Source organism: Apostichopus japonicus, chromosome 13 (genome assembly GCF_037975245.1).
Source record: "Apostichopus japonicus isolate 1M-3 chromosome 13, ASM3797524v1, whole genome shotgun sequence".
Taxonomy (NCBI): domain Eukaryota; kingdom Metazoa; phylum Echinodermata; class Holothuroidea; order Aspidochirotida; family Stichopodidae; genus Apostichopus; species Apostichopus japonicus.
The window spans coordinates 5,457,501-5,479,674 of NC_092573.1; the positions used below are offsets into that span (position 1 = coordinate 5,457,501).

At 36.8% G+C, this 22,174-nt stretch overlaps 2 protein-coding genes across 7 annotated transcripts in view; one reads left to right on the top strand and one right to left on the bottom strand.

Moving 5' to 3' along the window:
• LOC139978380 (uncharacterized) overlaps window positions 1-21,118 on the top strand; it is a 21,675-nt gene extending 557 nt beyond the window's left edge. Inside the window, exons 1-9 of one of the 6 annotated variants that reach the window (XM_071988569.1) lie at window positions 1-357; window positions 1,640-1,870; window positions 3,423-3,460; window positions 4,356-4,393; window positions 5,095-5,232; window positions 7,434-7,640; window positions 8,613-8,733; window positions 16,888-17,063; window positions 18,649-21,118. The exon at window positions 1-357 is cut by the window's left edge and continues 35 nt beyond it. In XM_071988569.1, coding sequence (XP_071844670.1) covers window positions 1,661-1,870; window positions 3,423-3,460; window positions 4,356-4,393; window positions 5,095-5,232; window positions 7,434-7,640; window positions 8,613-8,733; window positions 16,888-17,063; window positions 18,649-18,869 — 1,149 coding nt within the window. In that variant the 5' untranslated portion in view covers window positions 1-357; window positions 1,640-1,660 and the 3' untranslated portion in view covers window positions 18,870-21,118. The other 5 variants (XM_071988568.1, XM_071988567.1, XM_071988565.1 and 2 more) reach the window with 5 other exon arrangements.
• On the bottom strand, window positions 8,741-16,881 carry LOC139978381 (uncharacterized). The gene is made up of 2 exons (XM_071988571.1): window positions 12,280-16,881; window positions 8,741-12,135 (listed from the first exon to the last, which is right to left on the bottom strand). The coding sequence occupies exons 1-2, from the start codon at window positions 12,658-12,660 to the stop codon at window positions 11,596-11,598; spliced, it is 921 nt and encodes a 306-aa protein (XP_071844672.1). The 5' UTR covers window positions 12,661-16,881; the 3' UTR covers window positions 8,741-11,595.
• Window positions 21,119-22,174: the final 1,056 nt, after the last annotated feature.

Here is a 22,174-nt window from a genome sequence, read left to right on the forward strand (position 1 = left end):
TTTATAGTAGACCAGTACTGCTCCTTGATGGTATGTGTCGTCGAGTGGTTGCTGGACCTTGCTGAATATAGAAGCCAGTCGTACCCTATTATAAATGTTTTTGATTATTGATTTGTGTATGTTTTTCATTTATTTCTAAGCTTCCGTCCCTATTCTAGCTGACAATTAGAGTCATTGTAAACACCCCTAACCCCGCTGCTCCTATGTCGTAGGTACAAGGCGAGTAGTCGTTACAGAATTTTAATTTGCTGTCACCTCTCATCGTTTGAAAACGCGGCTGAAAGTGCGGCTCACTTTACTGTGGTAAACTTCTATCTGTCTAGGCTTAGAGAAAACATTACTTTTGAGATTTAGTGTGTAAGTCAATGGGGCTTTTAATGGGCGTATGCTACCTTAGGGTTAGGGTTACATCGAGGTAAATGATTCATTTACCTCGATGTAGGGTTAGGGGTTAGGGTTAGGGTTACCCCTACTACATGCGAAGTTGCTTTATTTACTTTACTGCGTTTGAATTCGCCGATGTCGTAAGAATAGTTTTTAAATAATTGTTACGACTAGTTGTAAGAATAGCCACGGCCAAAGAAGTTATGTCACTGATATAAAACATTAATAGAGTGATAGAAGGGACTCTTCTCTGTCTCGTTTTTGCATATTACACTTCTTATCTATTCCTATAAGAAAGATAATTAATTTTAAACATGTCATTAGTGGGATGAATTGTCTTAAATTTGACTTACAACAATTATTGAGTACCACTGCACCTTCTCCGCTTTTCTCCTTATTATCTGCTCTTATTATCCGCTACTAATGTCCGCTACCTTCAAGCAGGTCGCTCATCGACATATAAATATAAAATCACAGGGCGCACTGTTCCAGGTAGTTTGTCATCAAAACTCTCACAGCAACGAGACTGGTGCATCAACCTCCAAGATACTTTATAGTCCCATATTATACTTAACCCTGTAACATTTTGTGTTGCGCTAAACATCTTTAATAGTGAGTAACATTATTATTGGCGATCAAATCGAAATGTTAATCGTCGTTGTTTGGCCTACCCTACGCCCTACGGGCTACAGTACAAAGAACTGGCAGGAAGCCTACCTAGCGTTTGTGAAAGTCAGTCTTACGGATTTTCGTGAAACTAGTACCATTCCGTACAATCACTCGGAATTACACAGGACCTGCATTTCCTTTTCAAAATCTTTTAAGAACGTTCAGAATGAGACATCCTTAAAGTAGTATTGAGAGAAAATTGCAGTTAATTAAAGTTGAGTACCAACAGAATATCGTGCAAGTCAACATAGACCTGTTTTGAGTGCCCAACATTACACGTACCATGGAAGTAGATCTACAGTAGTAACTGTAACTGTCAAAAAGACGATTCATATATTACTTCAGACTAGAATTTTGATAAAATCCATACAGAGGAAAACAGAAATAAACTTGATCAAACTATGTTAGAATGACATAGACCTACTTTTATGTAGGCTTGGGCCTAGCTAACTTTTTATCTCAAGCCTAACTTTAAAGCAATTCTGAATTAAAATTGTCACTTACAAACCAAGAACTACCCAAACTTTATAGTGGACAAATATTAAAAGATAATCATTTAATTTCTATATTGTGTGTTTATATTCAGCTCATCCATAAATGTGAGGTCATGCAGGGAACAACTCGCCCTGCCTCTTTCATTACAGAAGATTGTGAAGCAAGTGAGACAGATGATATATTAAGAGATGCACTAAAAGATGGCCACACAATACTACACCTAAATTACAAAGGTTTACAACAACTACCTCCATTATTACTGGATAAATCATTCGATAAAGTCAAAAAGCTCTTTCTTAAGAGAAATCGACTAACCACACTGGTAAGGGTTACTGTTTGTCTGCCTTGCTCGTTTTGATGATTGTTCCTGCTCTATTTACACATCTTCAGAACCGTGAAATGTATTAATTGAATCTCCCAAGGGACTGTCAGACATTACTTTGCTATTGTATCAAAATGCCTCTCAAATAGTCAGCACTTTTGCTTTTCTTCCACCTCTTTCACTGTGTGACCAAAAGGATCCATTGCAAGAAGAATCATCAATTTATAAAATGTTATTCCAACAGAAATGTGGGATGAATATGTTTGAAAAGGGAATTGGGTCTCAACCAGTTATGTCTCCATTCATGGCCATGTGCTGGAGAATATTGATGCTGAATCATTAGTAGCAAGAGTCTGTGCCCAATATGTGTAATTGTGAAATTGAAAATGTTATTATTCCTTGCTGAAGGCAAAACAAATTCATGCAAGGATTATGGCTTCAAGTGTAGCAGAAATTGAAGGTTTTTTGGGTTCAATATCTTGGTCAAAGTCTGAAATTCTTGTACTGTAAGCAGAGCTTCAAAGCTTAGTTGATATCAGCATAGGAATAAAAAAAAACTATTAGCAAACTACTTATCCACTAGTGAGCCTATCTACAGTAGTAGAATGTGTAAAAGTAAGTTGGCCTGACGTTTCGATCCTAGCAGGATCTTCTTCAAAGGCTAAATGCCTTTTAGCCATATGAAGAAGTCTGAAAACTTTGTTAATTGTAGTAACTCAAAAGGTGGTAACTTATTCAACTGTAGTTGAACTTTATGCACAGTATGTACAGTAGATTTCCTGGGTGTGTAAAAGAACCCCAATTTAAAAATTGGTAGAACCCAATGATCATTTCAGCTCTATAAACTGTGAAAGTGTAAAAAACTATAGAATATTTAATACTGAAATGTACAGTCCGACTCACAGCAAGATCAAAATGTTGGTAACTTAATTCTTTGGTGACAAGTAAAGCTATTTAGTCTCAAATGCAAGTACGACTTGTTTGTAATAAACCCTGTACATTATCATATTGCAGAAGGTCAAAGTTCATTGTTTATATTCAGTGTCAAGAAGCAAGAAAAATTCTCCAGGTATTAAAGGGTGTGAAGACTCGCGCAAAAAGAAACGTCTAATGCCGGTAATCTGACCTAGTTTCGAATGAGGTGTAACAGAACTGTTAGACACTACCATCGATCGCAGAAAATACACACACACAGCTTGCTACCATCGGTAATTAGACTCTTGTGTATAGTCAGTACATACAGCTGCGGTCAATACCCACAGCACTGTGTACAAACAATACAGCGATGGACATCTCAGGTCCAGCTAAAGATAACAAGGTATCACTTTTCATTACTGTACTGTCTGCATTTTGTAGCGACACGAACAAAACGTCACTTGCAAGCAACGGAAAGTTAACTTTTTCAGATGGCCGCACATGGTTTGGGGCGAGTCTTCAATGCCTTTAAGACATCTGTTGTTACCAGATTCCAGGAAACTAACAAGACATTTGATATGTAGTTGTTACACTATAAGCTATATATGCTTACCTCTTTATTTTTATTTTTTTACAGCCTGCTTCTATTGGTTTTCTACAGTCTTTGACAGTGCTGTAAGTACTATGTTTGCATGTTTGAAATTAGAATGGGGCAATTATTTATTAGTTATAATCAAACTGGTCAATGTTTTATCTAGTTAGTCTTAGTATATATGAAACAGTCTGTATAAAGCTCTGTAAATATTCTCCTTGGGAAGTGCTTTTCTTGGTTTTGTGTCAAAGCAAATAATGATGTCAGATGCATTGTATATGACCTGTTTAAAACAATGTTATACAACAGTAATGTCAGTGATGTTGAATGCATTATTTTATTGATGATACTATAGTGCTAACACCTAAAAATGTCCAGCCCTTTTACCGAATAAAATGACGACAAGTAAAAAGTCTCAAAAACCTTTGCACGTGATTAAACAGTTTGGACCTGTAAAGTTGTCATGTTATTATTATCAACACAAAATGTTGCCATTCTGTGGGAAGTATGTTTTTGTGCAAGTTCAACACGTATCTTTATTTCTGCATTGGTCTTTTTTTGTCAAAAATACACAAAAGAGATACTTTAAGAGCTGGTTTGAGATGAAAATATAACAGGTGAACATTTATTAAGCAACTTTAATCTGTCAGCGATTCAATTGATATCTTGAAATTTAATCATCATATTTAATGGATGTGTAAAGTGACAAATTTTCACTCTCACATGGTTGAAGGTAGTTATAACTAATTGTTGTGACTGAGAACAAAAAACTCTGTGCTTACATCTACTATATAGTTACTGAAAATAAATCTTTAGAAATTTGGTTTTAAGAAATCAGAGCTAGCTGAATTGATTTAAAAGTATGTTGATATGATAGTTGAAGCTGTGCTAGGCTCATTTGATACCAACAATTTTATTTACTTAGAACATCATTTATTTCATATGTAAAACAAACTTTTTTTGCTTGTTTTTCTTTAGATATTTACCCTCAAATAATATAAGCAGTTTACCAAATGGTGAGCTTTCTAATTTTTCATTCTTTGCCAAAGTGAAAAAGGGGCGGGGGGGGGGGGGGAGGGGGTGGATCTGTGATGGTGGTGATGGTCTGTATATGGTTTGTCCTTGTGTATGTGTGTATGCATGCGATGCTAAGCACAGTACATCAATACACGATGCATAACTTTTCAGTTCAAATGTGATGTGTAGCTGTTCCTATAGTGAGTCATTGATGGAGGTCAAGGGTCATTTTGAGATGAACAGTAATCATAATCTACTGAAACCTTGTAGGCAGTTGTTGACTGCACAACTGCCCAGATTCAACAATGTAAACCAATCATAGGGAAATACCCAAACAAGTACTGGTCTGCTAACAGAATGAGTCATTCAATCTATAGGTAATGACTAGCATACAGTAAAGATGGTAGGTTATGTACGATACGTGTGATTCGTTGTACTTCTGTAACATGAGTGTGTAACTGACAATTTTTAATGGTGGTTTATTATAATACTTATTAATGTACATATTTCATGATACAATTGTGGAAGGGAAGAGCAGCTTGCAATGCTAATACCACTCTATACTGTCCTCTCATTTATGATGCTTCAAAGCACTAGTACTGACAGTATGAACAGTTCCACTTAAACCTTTGTCTGAATAGAAACCAGATATTCATACTGCTGCCCAGAATGATGATATCAATTTTGTTTCACTTTTCAGAAATATGTGAACTGAAACAGTTAGAGTGCCTTGACGTCAGTCAGAATTGCCTCCTATCTCTGCCGTCCAATGTCGGACAGTTACCGAATCTTGAGAAACTGCACCTATCGAGTAATGCCTTGACTGAGCTTCCTGAAGGTTTGTTTACATCTGACCAAAACAACTCTGCCAGCCTGTCTGTCCCTCTAACATTCAGATATGTGTTCCATAGATTCTGTAAAAGTTTATCAATTAGCTTTGAGAGTTTTTCTCTGGGGGGAGGGGGAGAAAGGGGGGGTGGAGCTCAGGGGACAGGAGGAGACCAGATACAGTTGTTGTGGATGGATGGGAAATGATTTACAAACATGGATGGGCCAGACAGTAGATGATACTGTAACTACAGAAGGAAGAGAATCGTCCCTCGGAAGTTTGACAATAGTTATAAGGATGCCTATTAAACCAAGTTCTACTGTACAAGTTGTGTACAAGTGTTGTGTTGGTGTTGTCATAGGGAAAAATTGATGTCAGTTTTAGAAACTTTGAAAAATGATTCATCCTAACCAATACTTTGGACGAAAAGTCTTCTTAGAGAATAGATTCTTCCCAAGAATACCTTACTCGTAGAATAGCTGATGGGCAGATGAAGAAGTTTTTCTACTTGGTCAAATTGAGGCAAAAGCAGCACCAAATCATCAAAATAAACATGTGAATGGACAGGTCTAGAATTTTACAGATTTAGCCTCTTCCTCAAAAAATGCCAGTGCATAAATACTGGTACTTTCCTTAAAAAAAACATGATTAGTCTATACTGACCAAAATATGCCAGTGTTTTTTATTGGTTTTAAATTGGCAAACAGAGAAATCCATTGAGCCAGTAAACAGCCTGAAATTGTGAGTGATGGATGGAGGAGGGCATGTGAACTTAATGAACTTTATGATGACAATGGATAGGCAGAAAATACCGTACCTGTTTGATCATGAATTTTTGCAAGTTTTGGTGAGATTTTTATTGTATTTTATGATACTTTGGAAAGAATTTTAGAATTGTGGTTACAACGGATAGGCAGACAATACAGGGGCGTAGCGATGAATTTGCCAAGGGAGTGGCGAATTCTGTAGGCAAACTATCTAAGAGCGAAGCGAATAAGAAAATTTTGGCAGAAAATGCGTCCCAGATCGCTGGAAATGGCACTTCCCAGGCCTTGTTAGTTGCATCTAAGCATTTTTTATTTTGTAATTACTAGCGATATCATAAAAAAAAAAAATATGCTCAAGGGGGGGTTGCCCCATTCACCCCCCCAACCTTGGCTAAGTGCCTGAAAAAATACCGTACCTGTTAGTCATGACCTTTTTGCAAGTTTTGGCGAGATTATTATTGTATTTTATTAAACTATGAAAAGAATTCTAGAATTGTTATGACAATGGATAGGTAGACAATACCCTTCCTGTTAGTCATTAACTTTTTGCAAGGTTTCGTGAGGTTATTCTTTTACTTTATGAAAAACTTTGGAAAATATTCTATTTATGGTATGTAATGGAATTTTATTGTATTTGTCTGGGGGCCAATTTACAAGTAATTGTTTGCATTGTTCAAGCTCTGATTTGTATAAGACAAAGGCACCGTGAGTTTGCATGTATTCAGGGAATGATAAAGGGCTTTTTCTTTGTTGCCCAGCATTTATCCTTGAGGTTTATAGAAATATGATATGTTTCTATAAATAAATATTGAAACACCAACCAGAAGGCGTGTCCAATTTAATTAGCATTTTACTGTGCTCTAACAAAACAAGACAAGTTCCATGCAAACGGTTGGGTAGCTTTTATGCACGGTTTATGAACTGACTTGTACTAATATGGTTAATCTGCTATAATCGTATCGTTCACATCATCATGATTATCTGATAAAATGTGGAAAAAAGTACATGCAAATTGTGATAAATTGGACTTTTTCTTAGTACTATAGTGTAACTTACAGAAGAAGAAGTTGACAAGGATTTTTTTATACCTTTGTTTTGATGCGATCAAAGAACAACGCAGCAAACAGTCAACAAACCTCTTCTTTCAACCTAGGGAAATACATACAATGGTCAAAGACTTGTAAAAAGCCAACAAAACGCATCATCACAGAGTCAGTAGTGTTTAGCATTATGATATTTCCCTCTGTTATACTACAAATCAGTTATATGCTGTTTGGTTTAATTTCTCATTTTAACTCTTGTACTGTACTTAGTCTCACTGTGTGTTGTTTACAATCCATACACCTCTAGATATTTCTGAGAAAGAGTAATATTTACAGCATATTTGATGAGATTTCATGTTTGTCGCTTCATTCAAACAAATTTATAATATATCCTCTTCAGAGATTGGACAACTACAAAGCTTGAAGGTGCTGATAGTGACCAACAATCAACTGGAGAATCTGCCAGAGACAATATGCCGGTGCATGAAACTCAATACCCTGCATGTAGACAAAAATCGTCTGCATAGGATTCCACATGAACTGAACAAGCTAAGAGATTTGAAGGAGTTATCATTAATGGGGAACCTGCTGACGCACATACCAATGTGTAGGTGTAATTTTCTGCTTTTATAGTGTAAATTTTATGGCTTAAAAAAGCAAGAATCAGTCCTTAATGTATCCAATGTCAAAGAAAAATCTTGTTAAAGCTACATGAGTTTAGGCGCAAACTTAGTTAGATATGGTATAGAGAATTACAAAGAACTCCATTCAGTGCTGGTTCTTTTTTTATAAAACATTTAATTTTGGAAAAATGAAACTTTAAACAACTGAAGCTCATCATAGTAATTAAGATTTAATTGGATTACTTCATCTATTTGAACACACAGACCATCAGGTCACTTTCTCACATGCAATGTAAAACCCAATGGAAAAACAAGAGACTAGTATGGCCTCAAAAAACATGTTAACAATGCTTTCAAATATTGTCAAGTACAAAATGGTGTTGGATGTCATCGGGGGGGGGGGGGGGGTTGGGGGTTCCCTTGTTTAAACATAAAACAGTGGATTAACACTAAAGTGTAGGCCCTTCAAAACAGTGGATTAACACTAAAGTGTAGGCCCTTTAAAACAGTGATACCACTGATATTCTTTCACAAGTGTTTTTCTTAAAAGAAACAACACTCCATGTTTGGTCAGCAAGTTCACCTAGCTTTTGTCACCAGACACTTTTACGTCAATAAGAAAATATAACTGACTTGACTATATATAAATTTGACATAAAGAAATTTAACTAATTTAGCTAATTTTGGCCTACAATGTTGTCGAAATTGAGTATCGGATGAGCATCAAATAATTTGATATCCTCTCAGAAGGCTGCTTTAGCAGAAGATGATGTGAAGCATCACCTCGAAACTGTATAACAAAACCATGTTTCTATGGAGCTTATGTATAACCCCCCTTACCCCTCCAACCAACCCCCCCCAACCATAATGGACGATCAGGACTATTTTAATATATGCGATTGCTTGACGAAGTAACTTTAATCTCAGCTCCGTTTTTGTTCTCTATATTTTACTAGTACTGGTAGCCAACAGCAGCCTGACTTGTGTAAACATCACAAACAACCCATACCTGGTGACACTGCTTGGCAACAGCCATCAATTTGGTGCAATTCATTCTGTTTATTCAAACATTTCAGGGTGAGTATTGAATTTTTGAAGCATATTTTCACACAAAGGGCATTGTCAGTCAGGGAGGAGTTACCCCCCCCCCCCCTTCAAATTGTTAAGTTCAGAATTCTTAAAATGTGTAAACACTTTGTTTGTGTACTTGAAACCACAACTGGTGCATTTTGATCATCTAGTTATTGTATTACAACTGATAAATGCTATTGTTTGCCAGTTTAACATGGGGCTATGCAGTAACAGAAAGTAAGGTTGAGTTTCATACACAGTTATTTATGTTAGAACCAGTTATATAAAGAATATTCAAAGTGTACAACATAGAAATTGCACTTGAAGAGGAACTCAAGGGAAGCTCGTGTGAGTCCCTCCTTACATGTGGGAGAAGAAAACAAAGGACACGATATTAAAAAATAAAAGAAAGGTGAGAGAGAGAGAGAAGAGAAGGAAAATAAACAATTATAGCACTGAATGTGACTTTGAAGACAGTTCCAGAGATTTGGGAATGAGTACAATAAAAGTATGTGATGTGTGTGGCATACTGACAAAAAATTGAAACATAAAAATTAGCAACCGGAAACGGTGAATTCTTAAATTGGCATATAACAGCACCGAATGAAAAATGTTTCGTCTCGTCTCGAAAAGTTATAAAACCTTACTCAAACCGGAGGTGAGATATTACCGTACTCACCCGTGAGGTGAGAAATGATACCTTACTCACCGGTTTGCTTAGAAAAAATACCTTACTCGCCCATTAGCTGAGAAATAATACCTTACTCACCTGTGAGCTGAGAAATAATACCTTAAATAAAATCTGTCCACAAACTTGAGACCAAGGACCTTCTGTGAGGTCTGAGCCACGACCCACCAAATCCCCACTTCTCAGAATGCATGAAAGCTAGCTTTTACTATTATTGACTTGATGCATATAATAGCGGAATCAATCTCCGTGGTGGTGGGAAGCTCAAAAACTTACATAGATAAATGTTTCTACTTTCTTTAAATTCTTGTGACCCCACGACCCATGTTTAGCAACCCACCTTTGGGTTATGCCCTGGAGGAATGCAGATTGTCACCATATATTTGGAATGAGGAGTATACAATGATGCATGCATGTCTCATTGTTTGGACAGAGTCATGCAGTGTTAGAAATCCACAAACTAACCTAACATACATCTTGAAGTAGTTTAAAAATTGTGATACTGCTATTTTCATGGAGAAGGATTTCTTGTTTTGCCATTTTTGATAACTTTAACTTCAAATATGTTACATGGAAGTTATGTGTTCATGGCAATGTTTGCGTATGTTTCCATTTATCTGTGAGTGTGTTTGCATCTTTTATTGAAAAAAAGTAAAAAAATAATGACTGAATGGATTTTTGACACAAACTTTGGTAAAGTATGTGTAGAAAATTCCCTTCTCCACAGATGTTTCTGAAAAGTATTGGTACTGTTTCTGTCAAAAATTTTCTGAAACATTTGAGATGTAGCTGATTATGTTGTAAACTACGGAGTAGTGAATGGCATGCTTACGGCAGTGTTTCATCTGTTCATTAAAATTGCTATAAACATTGATGAATTAAGCATATTAAGTTCACCCAGTGAAATCCATATTAATTTATACAATATAAACTTACAAGCTTAAATAATTTTGAGACCGTAACTATAGGAAACAAAACACTAAAGATAAAATTGAATGACCCCTTAACTTTATCTGAGGAAAGGTATTGGCCTATCACCAGGTAATTCCATCAAACATTGCATCAAAGTTAATGCAGGCAGACACCAATCCAAAATGAGAAAAATGAAGCGGTTCTTTTCTGATGACATTTACTTTTTATTTCCATTGTTGTAAATGTTGGACTTACATTTGTACCACAATTGATAATTATATGCAGAGTAGGGCCCCTAGAACAATCGTTGATGTAAGTAGCGAAAAATTAGACATAAGATGGCCTGCATCAGACATGAACCACTTCTAAAAATTTGATTAGCTTTGAAGATTCAATGGAATATAACAGTGGTCATTGAATGGTCATTGGTTTTTACTCAACTCACATGACAAAATTTCCTTAACTGTTATAGTTGAGCTATTACTTTTCATAGTTTCAATCAAGTCATGTGATATAAACATATAAAATATTACCACTTACATACAGTAATTAGGGTAATTAGGCATGTCGATGTGGGTCAAATTCATTCACCTGCTCATAATTAACCATTCATCAACTGTTTCATTCTCCCACGGAATATTTTGGTGATGGCAATTTAATCATTTGACCTATTTGTGGGTAGACCCTATTTGGTTAGAATGCAAACAACCTTTGCAGAGCACAGGATTTTATTCGTCACAGACTACAGGAGTACAGGACTACCATTCAAACTTTACCCTGGAGCTAAATGGATCTGTGAAATATTACATATTATACCTTGCACATACGCAAGCTCAGTAAAGTACATGAGCATAACATAATCATCATCATAGAGTGAAATATTCCCAATTTGAAAGGATTCGAGGTTGGCTCTGTGTGTGTTACAATGATACCAAGAATACTTCAAAGTTGGATAGTTTAGGCATATATATATATATATATCTGAATATTGAATAACCTAAAGGAATAAATTAGCCTTGTCAGTTATAACAGCCCGTTAACAATTAAACAAAGCCAGTCAGTTATGCAGTATGCTCAAATAGAAAAGTTGATTCGATATGTAGTATTAATGCAACCAGCTGAATATAGTTATTCCCGTATTGAAGCCATTTAAAATCGATCTATGACTCAATACTAGTGTAGTAATTATGAGTCGTCAGATTTTAAAACACTTCAGTTTAAGTCAATGTAATTATTCTACCATTTTAATGTCAATTCATCAATATGAGCTAACATCTCAATGTTTCTTCGACTTTCACGATACTGTCACTTGTCTCGCCTTCGGTGGCGTCCAAATCTCTGCTAACTTCCAGTTGTAGCTGCAGCTTTCTCTTAGATTGAGAAGATGATATATCTCCCTTTGAGGTCATACCTGACGTGCATCTCGCATCTTCCCTGGTAGTCTCGTCTAAGCTCGTTGATAGGTCGATGCAGGTGCAGTGCCTAAAGCAACATGGGAAGGTTTGGCAAAAGGCACGTCTATATTGATCGCTGCCTGCGGTATATACTATAGGATTGATCGCAGAGTTTAACAAGAGTGTCATTTCGCTAGCTATCCACCAAATCACGACATCGTGCTCCTGAAATGTTGCGTCTGGACGTAATAACGTCACAGCGAATCTGTAAAGGACGTTGACCTTACTCGGAGAGAGCAGCAGAAAGAAAGCCACGGTGTTTGCAATCAGCATCTTGATGATCTGGTTCCTGGCCAAGACACTGTTACGGATAATCTCGGGCTGCTCCTTCAGACGGGTCATTTCTCCGCTCACCTTGTGTATGATTAAAGTGTATAGAGAGATACACAGGATCAGGGATATTAGAAACGGTAGAAGACTGACGGCTTTAAGCGTGTAGTACAGTGACTTGGATAACGCAAGACAAATACACATTGGAACCACAGCACCGATACTTACCAACCAAGATATCAGCACATAGGCTGTGGCAGATTTATTGTCACAGCGTGTTGCAAAAGTCTTTGTCGGCAAGCAAATGGCTTTGTACCAATCGTAGGCAACCAGAGGCATCATAAGCTCAGTGACAATCTCAGGGATGGTATTGATGGCGTAAGCAACCAGAACCAGTTCTTCGCTGAATTGTGATAAAACTTGCAGGAAGAACTTGTTGGTGATAAGAAAAAACAGATCCGCGGCTGCCATGCTCACAAGGTAGCTGTTTATGGAATTCCTTCGCAAATATCTTATCCGAGCTACGACAATCAGGAACGACACATTTGTCAATATGCCCAATGTCACCAAAGTTATGATGAAAATAACCAAGACTGGACGATCCATCATAGTGAGTTCTTCAGAGGACAACAAAGCATGTTGATAAGATGGAGGTATAGGCTTATAAAATGTTGTGTTAGGGTAGGTTCAGTATTAGCCTAGTAGTACACTTTTATAGCACTAGATTGAAGATAGACAAATTGTAATGATGATGATGAAAAAGTGTAAATTTCTTTAAAAAGTCCTGTCTTGCTTTCAAAGGAAACAACTTTGCAAGCTTGTTACTTTCAAATCTATGAAGAAATGACAGCAGATAAAAATGGCCAAGAATATCGTGTACTCCTCCAGGTTTCCACTGTCAGATGGAATACAATGTGAGGTGATAAAGATACTGCAACAAGTAATCTGGTTGTTATGAGAATACCTTGAGTCCAAACCTTCTGTGGTAGTGTAGCTTATCATACCTGCATACTACTTTGTTTTATTGTCCTTATATTACAAATTGATCTTCTGTCAGAAGGGTCATTTAGCTCAAGTTTAAAGAGATCTGATGTCTGTGACATGAACCACTTGTAAACCTCAGCTGGATTGGAGAGTGGATTGTCATCACACGGGATCGAAACAGTGCATCACCGGCTTCAGCTGACTTCCTGATGCGAAAGTTTTATCCGAGGCACTACGGATAATGGTCAATCTAGACCAAAGATCAATCTTGGATAATGGTGGCAGATTTTTTGGCAAATATACCTCCTAGATCGCCGGAAATAACACTTCACAGACCCAATGATGCTCCCAAACCTCCTTAAATTTTAGATCTCATGGCTTATAAATTTAGTTTGGGGAAAAACATGGGCGTCTTCAGAAAAACATCAGGCGACAAATAATCCAAGTAGACTTTTGTATACGATGGGTCTGGGGTCCTCTCCCAGAAAACAATTAAAGACTGCCGCAAATGCGATTTCAGTCCAATGTTTAACAACTGTGGATAAATACGATAAATGAGAACTGCTGCATGTCATTTGCACAATGCTGGATCAAACCGCGCCAAAGTTCAATGCAGGAGAAATTGAAATACAGCGTTTGACCAAGAAAAATTGGTGGGGACACGGTATATCATGTCCCCACCACTGAAAAAGTTGGTGGGGACGTGTCCCGCTGTCCTCCACTAGGATCTGCGCCCATGCGAGCCACCAAAAGCCCTTATTGTTTGAATTGCAGCAGAAGTTAAATCTCCAATTCTTCTCCCATGGTTAACACTTTATGGTACTTTGTCAGAAGGGAAAGGGCTACAGTTCAGCTGTAAACTGCACTGCAAGAAAGAAGGTTGGTTCAATATCAAACAACATATTATCTTGCCACGCCCACCAGTGCCTTCTTGTGTGTGCCCAACAGATCATGCGCCATGTTTTGTTTATGACCGTTAGGCCTGTGTGCTAGCCTGTGTTAGGTCCATATTTGAATAGTATCTTTCTTTCAGTCTTACCGATGTAGCATGCAAAATTGTGTCATTTCCTTCCATTGCAAGGAATAAACAGATGTTTTCAGACGTTTCCTCTGTGAAATTGGGTACAAAAAGTGGACGATACGAGTATATGTAGGTTACATTTGTGAAATGAACATGCTGATATGGGCGGTCTGCAGTGATTTTATGGTAAATCGTTCGCGCCATCATGGCAACAGAAAATAAATTTCTTTCTTTCGATTGCGACAGCTTTTCTCCATTAAACCCACCTGGTCAGAGTGCATTTAGAATAAGAAACATTGAATCTGCTACGGAAGTTTGTTACAGTTTGTTACAACTGTTACAGTCCTTAGCTTTGCCACTTGTTTTTTTCGAACCCTTTATAAAAAGAATAAGTCCTGTGTCGCTCCTTGAACCCATTGGTATATTTACTTAAATTAAATGTACAAAAGTTGAAGGTTTACTGTCGTGTATCACCACGTAGCCTTTAATACTGTTCTGGAAACATTGCCCATTTGTTGCTTAAATCTGTTGTCATTTTCGTAGTCACATCCCCCTCCTTGGGATTAAGTTACCTCCTTCTATCCCTCATTATGTGCCACTTGTTAAACATGCAGAGGTTACACAGGACAACTACCATTATATATGCAGATTATATTGAAACATAACAACATTTTGCGTGATTACCTGAGGAAAACAACTTGAAAATGGCAGCACACACGTTTCATTAAAACAGCAGTCAATTTCATCCAATTATTCATGAAAACTGTCATCCCATTTACAGTAGTGACGTACCTTTTGTGGGTTGAAAACGTGAAAAGAAAACTAGATTTTTGTTGATTAAGCTCTGTGTCCATATAGTGTTACTACTATAACATCATCTTACCTATGCAATTTCTCTCCGTAATATGATCTTAAACTTGTGGTACCTGCATTTCTGCTCGAATAAGCTAGACTTACGTAAGAGTTGTTTCTAACTATTGAGTAGATTAAATTCATGAAAGGTATAATACAGTGTGACCAACGTTGATTACTACAAATAGTTTGCTGGAAATTTATGCACCAAATAGTAAGTGAAATTCCTCCTTGTATAGGTGTATATTTTATCACAAAAATTATCAAACAATATTAACAAATGGTGGATATACTTTTTAGAATTGTTTGGAAATGTATTTGCCTTACACATTATAACATAGAATACACAGCATGTGACCACAGTGAAAGACAATGTTTTTTGTCAAACTTTTGCATTATTTTAAAATTGCAAGCTCAGAGTATATATTGACAATGACATCTGAAGGACCTAAATATTTCAAATGTTACACATTACACATTTCAAATGTTACACATTACACAGTAATCAACAGCAACATTTTAAGAGGTAAGGAAGTAATGGGAGCTTACCTCAAGAACTTCACAGTCAATCAATTGTGATCCATTTTCTGATGTATATAACAAAATATTCCTTTGTCAAAAATTAATTAATGCCTTTGTCGAAAATTGAAGAAATTAAATATCTTCAAACAGCAGCTTGTAGACTTTAGGACCAAAACATTGAAATGTGTTTTCAGCTATCAATAAATGAATGAATGAATGATTTGAGAATGAATAGAGAATGAATTGATGAAAGAATGAATGAATGAATATCATGATTCTGGAATATGTTTATTGTATGTTTACATGCAATATTAATTGCTAATAGACACATATACTTTAATGCATACTCCAGCAGGTTTGCTAGTGATAGTGATTTTCAACAATTTGTAAAAGAGTTTTAAAATTCTATGATATGCAGATTGCTCTCGAGATTTATTTCTGATGTAGTAAGATCTGGAAGTAGCACCCCTTGTGAGACACTTTGGAACACTTTTTAATTGTTCTTTGTTTTAAATATGTTGATGTGAATGGGGTGGGCAGGCGGGGTGGGGGGGGGGGGGAGGATTCATCATTGTGGAATTTAGTTAAGGTCAAATTAAGGTCAAATAAAGTTTGAAAACATTTAAAATGGTAGATTTTCCCAGAAAATCTGAAAAGATGTTAGACTGTTAGGCAAATTTATATAATGAGGAATATAGTCTGCTCAATACTTGCAAATGACAATATATCCTTGCTTCTACTTCTCATTTCTGTCATAAAATGTAATCAGGGAAGTAATGTTGTATAGCAGTTTTAAGTGTCCTCCGGCAATCATTAACTTCTCAGGTTAAAAACGCTAACAGTAGCCAACATTATCGTGACATCTTCAAACTTTTCTGGAGTCTTCCCTGGAATTTTGGTATCTCTGTTTTGTGAAGTTGGATTTGAGATCTGTTTCCTTTCTTTTATTGCCTCAAAACAAGTTGATTCCATCGTCGATGACGTTGTATATGTACCTTTTCCTTCTCATTATTTAAACAGCAATATCAGATTACTCTGGCAGAGCGAATTGAAATGCCATGTGCCTACTTTAAAGAGGACAGTATGATGCTGTAAAACTTGCCCAAGTTTAGAAACCAGATAACCCTGTACCATAACACCCCTACAAGAGAAAGAAATGCTGGTTAAGTATTTAAATTCCCTGTCAACTTGGACATTGTTATACTAGTAGAGTTGTGGAAAATGTCAATAAAGACAGAAATATTTGGTCATGGACAATGTGGAAATGGCTTTATCTGTAAACATTAAAAAAACTACCAAACAATGTTTTACCTTGTAGACCTCTCACAGAATTGTGTATTAACTGGTACCTTTCATGTTCTCTCTACTGTACAATACATATAGAAATTCTCAAATTTATTATACCTCTTATATGATATCATATCATCGTTCTGTGTCCTTCTCTTTCTCTACGTTAGATGTGGTTTCCGTGATCCGCTGGACCTTGGCGTCAAGCCAAGACAGATATTTAAGATAAACAACTGTAGAGCTGTTCTTCCGCCACAAATGAAGTTAATTTGGCCAGCAACCGATGGTATTCAGCAACCATACCCTCTGCTGGAGCTAAGTCTGAGGGCCTGCTTTAAATTCAAAAGTATGTACCAATCTGGAAGGTAAGGAGGAGGGGGGTGGGGTAGAGGGGTGGGGTTAAGAGAGAGCTCAGAAAACAAGCCACATATCCTTAACATACAGTACATATTGACCTGGCAAATACTTGCTCCGCTTTTGCCGAGAAATGAAAGGGAAATCTTTAAAAAGACAGAAGAGGATTAGAATCTAAGAAAACAAAAAATATCCAGATTTTAAAATTGTTGGATTGCAAACCAAAATGAGGTACTGTTTACCATTAAAAGCAGTAAAGTTAAGTATATGTCAGTACTTAAGATATAGGAATGTGGCAAGTATTGTAACTGTTAACTGTATCTTTGTAGAAGCAGAAGAATGTCCTTACAAATGGGTTAACTCTTTACAGTAGTTGTTGAAAGGAGCTGTTTGGGTGTGGCCACACATTCACCAAACCAACTACAGCGGGTTTCACTTGTTCAAACAAAGACACCCTCCTTCAATGTTTGCATCAAGTTAACATCATGAAAGAATTACTGATTGCATTCGATACTAAACCATGCTGGACACTAATGTTCATAGTATAGCATTTAATCACAAACTAAATTCAGTTTGTTTACCAAGTTTCACAACTTCATGACTTGAAAGATTTACTGACTATGCATTGCCAAGGTCTGAAGCTGTAGTGTTAATATGTTTTGATATAGAATGGTATTGAAGGTTTCAAGTAAACTCAACTCATAAGCTGCTTTACGTGTAAGTATGGTGACCAAGCCATTTGCAGAGATGATTTCTGTCTTATGTATCAAACAGCTGCCTGGGACAATGTCTCAATACTTATATCATTACACTATATTGTCCTCTCATTTCAATTTTCAAAGCACGTAATGACAGTACCAACAATGGTTTAGCTTAGTTTAGTTTAGTAGAAAAAAAGGATCAGGAGGGACACTCAAGTCCCCATCAAGGAACCTATGGGAGAGGGGATCGATAAAAGCCGAAGACATAAACACTCAGACCCAATTACAATGCTTAAAGTGCTTGTCCAAAGCATTCTTAAACCCATTAACCCTACCTGCAAGTACAACTTTCTGAGGCAAACTGTTCCACTCATTCACAAACCTATTAGAAAAAAAGTGATGCCAAATATTCATCCTACTTTGTGAATTTTGGAGTTTAAGACAATGACCTCTGACCAACTACTATTAGCCAACATGAAAAAGTCAGTGAAGGATAAATTGTCAAAACCATACACAATCTTGAAAACCTGAATCAAGTCACCATGTAACCTCGGTAGAAATATAAAACTCTTACTGTTCATATTCATATACTCTGCTTTGATGTAGGACATAAAATTATAGTATAGAAAACAAAATATTGTCCCAACTGCAAGATCCAATTAATGGCTTTTGCAAAGTTTATCCATAAACATGATGAGTTAATACCATCACATGTGCATAGTGTACTAGTGTTTTACACAGTAGCATACCGTCATCAGCTATTCCAAGAAAACACAAATATGTCTGCAACATCAGAGCTATGTTTGATGTAATGTAATACAATTTCAGGATGTTTACATATCTTATAAGTAATGTATACCCGATCATTAATTTCAGAGCTGCTGAATATTCAACAACTTCCAGACCCAATCTTACGAGTGCTTGATTGCCCAGTCGCAGTCTGCGCGCATGCCGATTGTGGGGTGCCTATCTATACGAGCAGCTTTGCTATCGCCGAACAGATCAAGGGGCCCGTAAATAAGGTGACTTTATTTCACAGGAAACAGTGTGTACCTCTGCTTATTCTCAGGCTTCTGGACCAGTCTTTCCAGTTATGAACTTTGACCTTGCATTTGACCTTGCGTATTCCTTGACCTTCTAGCAGTATGGGAGCCAGTTTGCACTTTTCCCAATGCTAACAGCCAGACCTACACAGTGAGTCGGTACTGAAATATTTCAAATTGTTTCCTACTCTGAATTGTTTAATTGATGTCACGGTTATTACTCGTTCTTCTCTCTAAACAGACTATTTTGGGATGCAAACACTTTTAGGTATTCCATAATGACCTCAAGTAAGTCTTCAAACCCATAGTAAAACACACTGTCCAGTGTTTATTGGACAGTATGTGTCTCTGTTTAGATGGTACTCACAAATTTATGACAAGATTTGTGTTCAATAAGTCGTCAAGGTGACAAAAATATTAGGGCAAAAAATCTTGATTAAATCTTGGTACCATCAAAGGATTTTCCTTGTTTGGGCTTCGTCTTAAATTTACAATTCTTTTATTGCATGATTTATGTAATATTGTGTGTGTGTATAAAGTTGTTTGGTTAAGTTTACATGACGTTGTACTATGTAAGTTAGAGGCTGATTCACAGAAATTTGGTTTCTTTTCGATGGTAAACATGTTATGGTTCATTCATACATTTATTCAAGATTGGACCGTATTGCACCAAGTGATGAACTTCCAGTTAATAGTAAACTTTGACCGAGTTAGACAGAAGAGTAAGAAGACAATCACCTACAGTTATTTGCTCTGATAGTGATTTTTCTCATTATCCTCTCTTATGTCCTTGATCAAAAGTTTAAAAGTCAGGAATGCTCATTTTAGGCCAAATTGAAGACGTCATCAATAGGGATAGGCCTGTAGGGTCACACTTCAGCAATATAGAAATAATTGGGGGGGGGGGTAGGGGTGGGGTGTGAGGGGAGGTTGTCAGTTAGAAACCACAAAACCTTACAAACTGTGTAACCAGGGATCCTGCTCCAGTCCCAGTGGATACAGCCTAGAAAACAGTAGGGAAGGGATTTCATAAAAACAAAATATCTATCTTCTCTCGAAATCTCTTCCCTGCCGCTTTCTAGCTTGCGTCAAATTGAACTGGGGTGTCATCCCAGGTGATGCAGTTATGCAAGGTGCTGCTGGCTTCCCCAAGAAAGATGAGGTGTGTTTCTAACTTGTGGAAAACCTGTGATAATTTAACTGAAGAGGAGAAATGCATATGTATCTTAGGAAAATTTGGTGTCACACAGAATTCCTTGTCTTCTAAGGCTACTGTAGTTCACACATTTGTACTGTACATATAGGATATCTTGCCACAGGTTGCCACAGATTCCTGTATCAACCTGTTTTCTGAGGTTTTCACATAATATTCGTATGAAAAACATTTGGCAATGTGTGACAAAGTGTGACAACTCACAAAACTGTGTTAATCTGTGTCAAACTCACATACTTTCATGCAGGGTGCCTTGGAGGTCTCAACCTGTCTTCTAAAGTTACTCTAATCACAATTCCTGAATGGTATATTCAGTCTATTCACAGGAGTATGTTCATGAGAACTTTTATGTACTTATCATTTTGCCTACACTAACTGCTCATTTATCATTTCTATAACCACTTGTTTGCCTATGCTATCTTTAAAATAAATCCCTAAGATTATATATATAATATTATACATAATATATACCTAAATATATACATACATTCATATAAATATACACGCACAGACACACACACACACATACACACATACAGTATACACATGCATGCATGCTTGCTTATTTATGAAGTGGTTTCACAAAGTGTTGTAGTTTGACAAACATCTTTTTCTTTTACTGTCAAGTAAAATGGATAATATATTTTGATCTTCACATCAAGTAAAAGGGTTAGATTTCAATTAATCCCTTAGATTTGAAGAGAGTTTTACAAAGTTTATGTGGAGATATCCATCTCTGTATAGTTATTTTATACTTCCTGTTGTGTAAAACTATCAGTACAGGCATGTAATCCTAGTATTAGTTGAGGGTTTGGAACGGGCGTTTACATTTCAATTGTTATTTTAACTATGGAGATGATTTATATGGTGCTACGTAGCAAGAGTAAATCTCGGATTTACAACGCAATTAAGTGCATGCTCTGTTCCTTCCATTTCTGATGTCTTCCAATTATGGATTAAATCTATTTTGAAGGTGCAATATTGATAATTATACAAATATGTAGTTGATTAGTTTTGGTTAAACGATAGAAATTGTTTGTTAACTGCTTGGAATGTAATTTGGAAATAAAGATTAATAGTAATACTGTCATTGAATTCAATTCCTTAATACTTCTTTCCCATCCTTCCCTTTTCCAATTCCCCCATAATTCCCCTTCCTTAACCCTTCCTCCACCTTCCTGGCCCCCTTGCTTCCCCTTCCCCTTCCTTAACCCTTCCTGGCCCCCTTGCTTCCCCCTTCCCTCACCCCTTCCTTCACCTTCCTTGTCACCATCAAGTTCACGCAGTACTGTTGATAGAGTACCCTGACCTTTTTGCTAGTTCATGTGTAGAATATATTCCATTTGCAATGCAACCGTGATACTGCGCTAGACCTAACAGGGGCGTTGAGAACCAGGTTGGGCCCTGGGACAATTGTCACTGCTGCTCTCTGTTGAGGTCCTCATTTTGTCCTTGAGAATATTATCAAAATAATAAATCAAGTTATCCATCATCCTATATGTTCCTTCCCCCCCCCCCATTATTGACCCCATTGCTCCAGGACTGCATGCCCCTTGTGAAATCTCCCTCTTGTCCTGCCTGGACATATCTGTATTGTCATAGTCCCAACTTAAGGAGGTGGGGCTGAGAATATATCAAGTACATTACAATTAATTTACTACAAGAGAATTGGAGAGTTGCCAATTTTCGATTTTTGAGCGGAACTTTTTTCTAATTACTGAATTCTAAATCCTTCACTTTGGTGCCCATGGTAGTTAAATTTATTAACACATGGAGTTTTTTCCCCCCTTCTCTGCAAACCTTTTCCAACTAGTTCAACATACATTACAAACAACTCAGGGCATGTATACTAATAGTTCTCAGTTTCTATTTCTTTATCGCACATTTCCACATTAAAGAGAGTAGGACAAACTGACGGCATCCATTTATTTGTAGAAGATCACTTTATTTCATTCAAATCACTACAAGGGTCCTTAAGTTATCCGTAATATGTATAACTCGTCATTAACTTGATGATAACAAAACGCACTGTTGTCGAGCCATCATGTATAATGGGACTATAAAGTAACCCCCCCCCCCCACCCACACACACACACCCACACTCAAATTGCTAGAAATGTTAAAATGATCAATGCATAATGTAAAT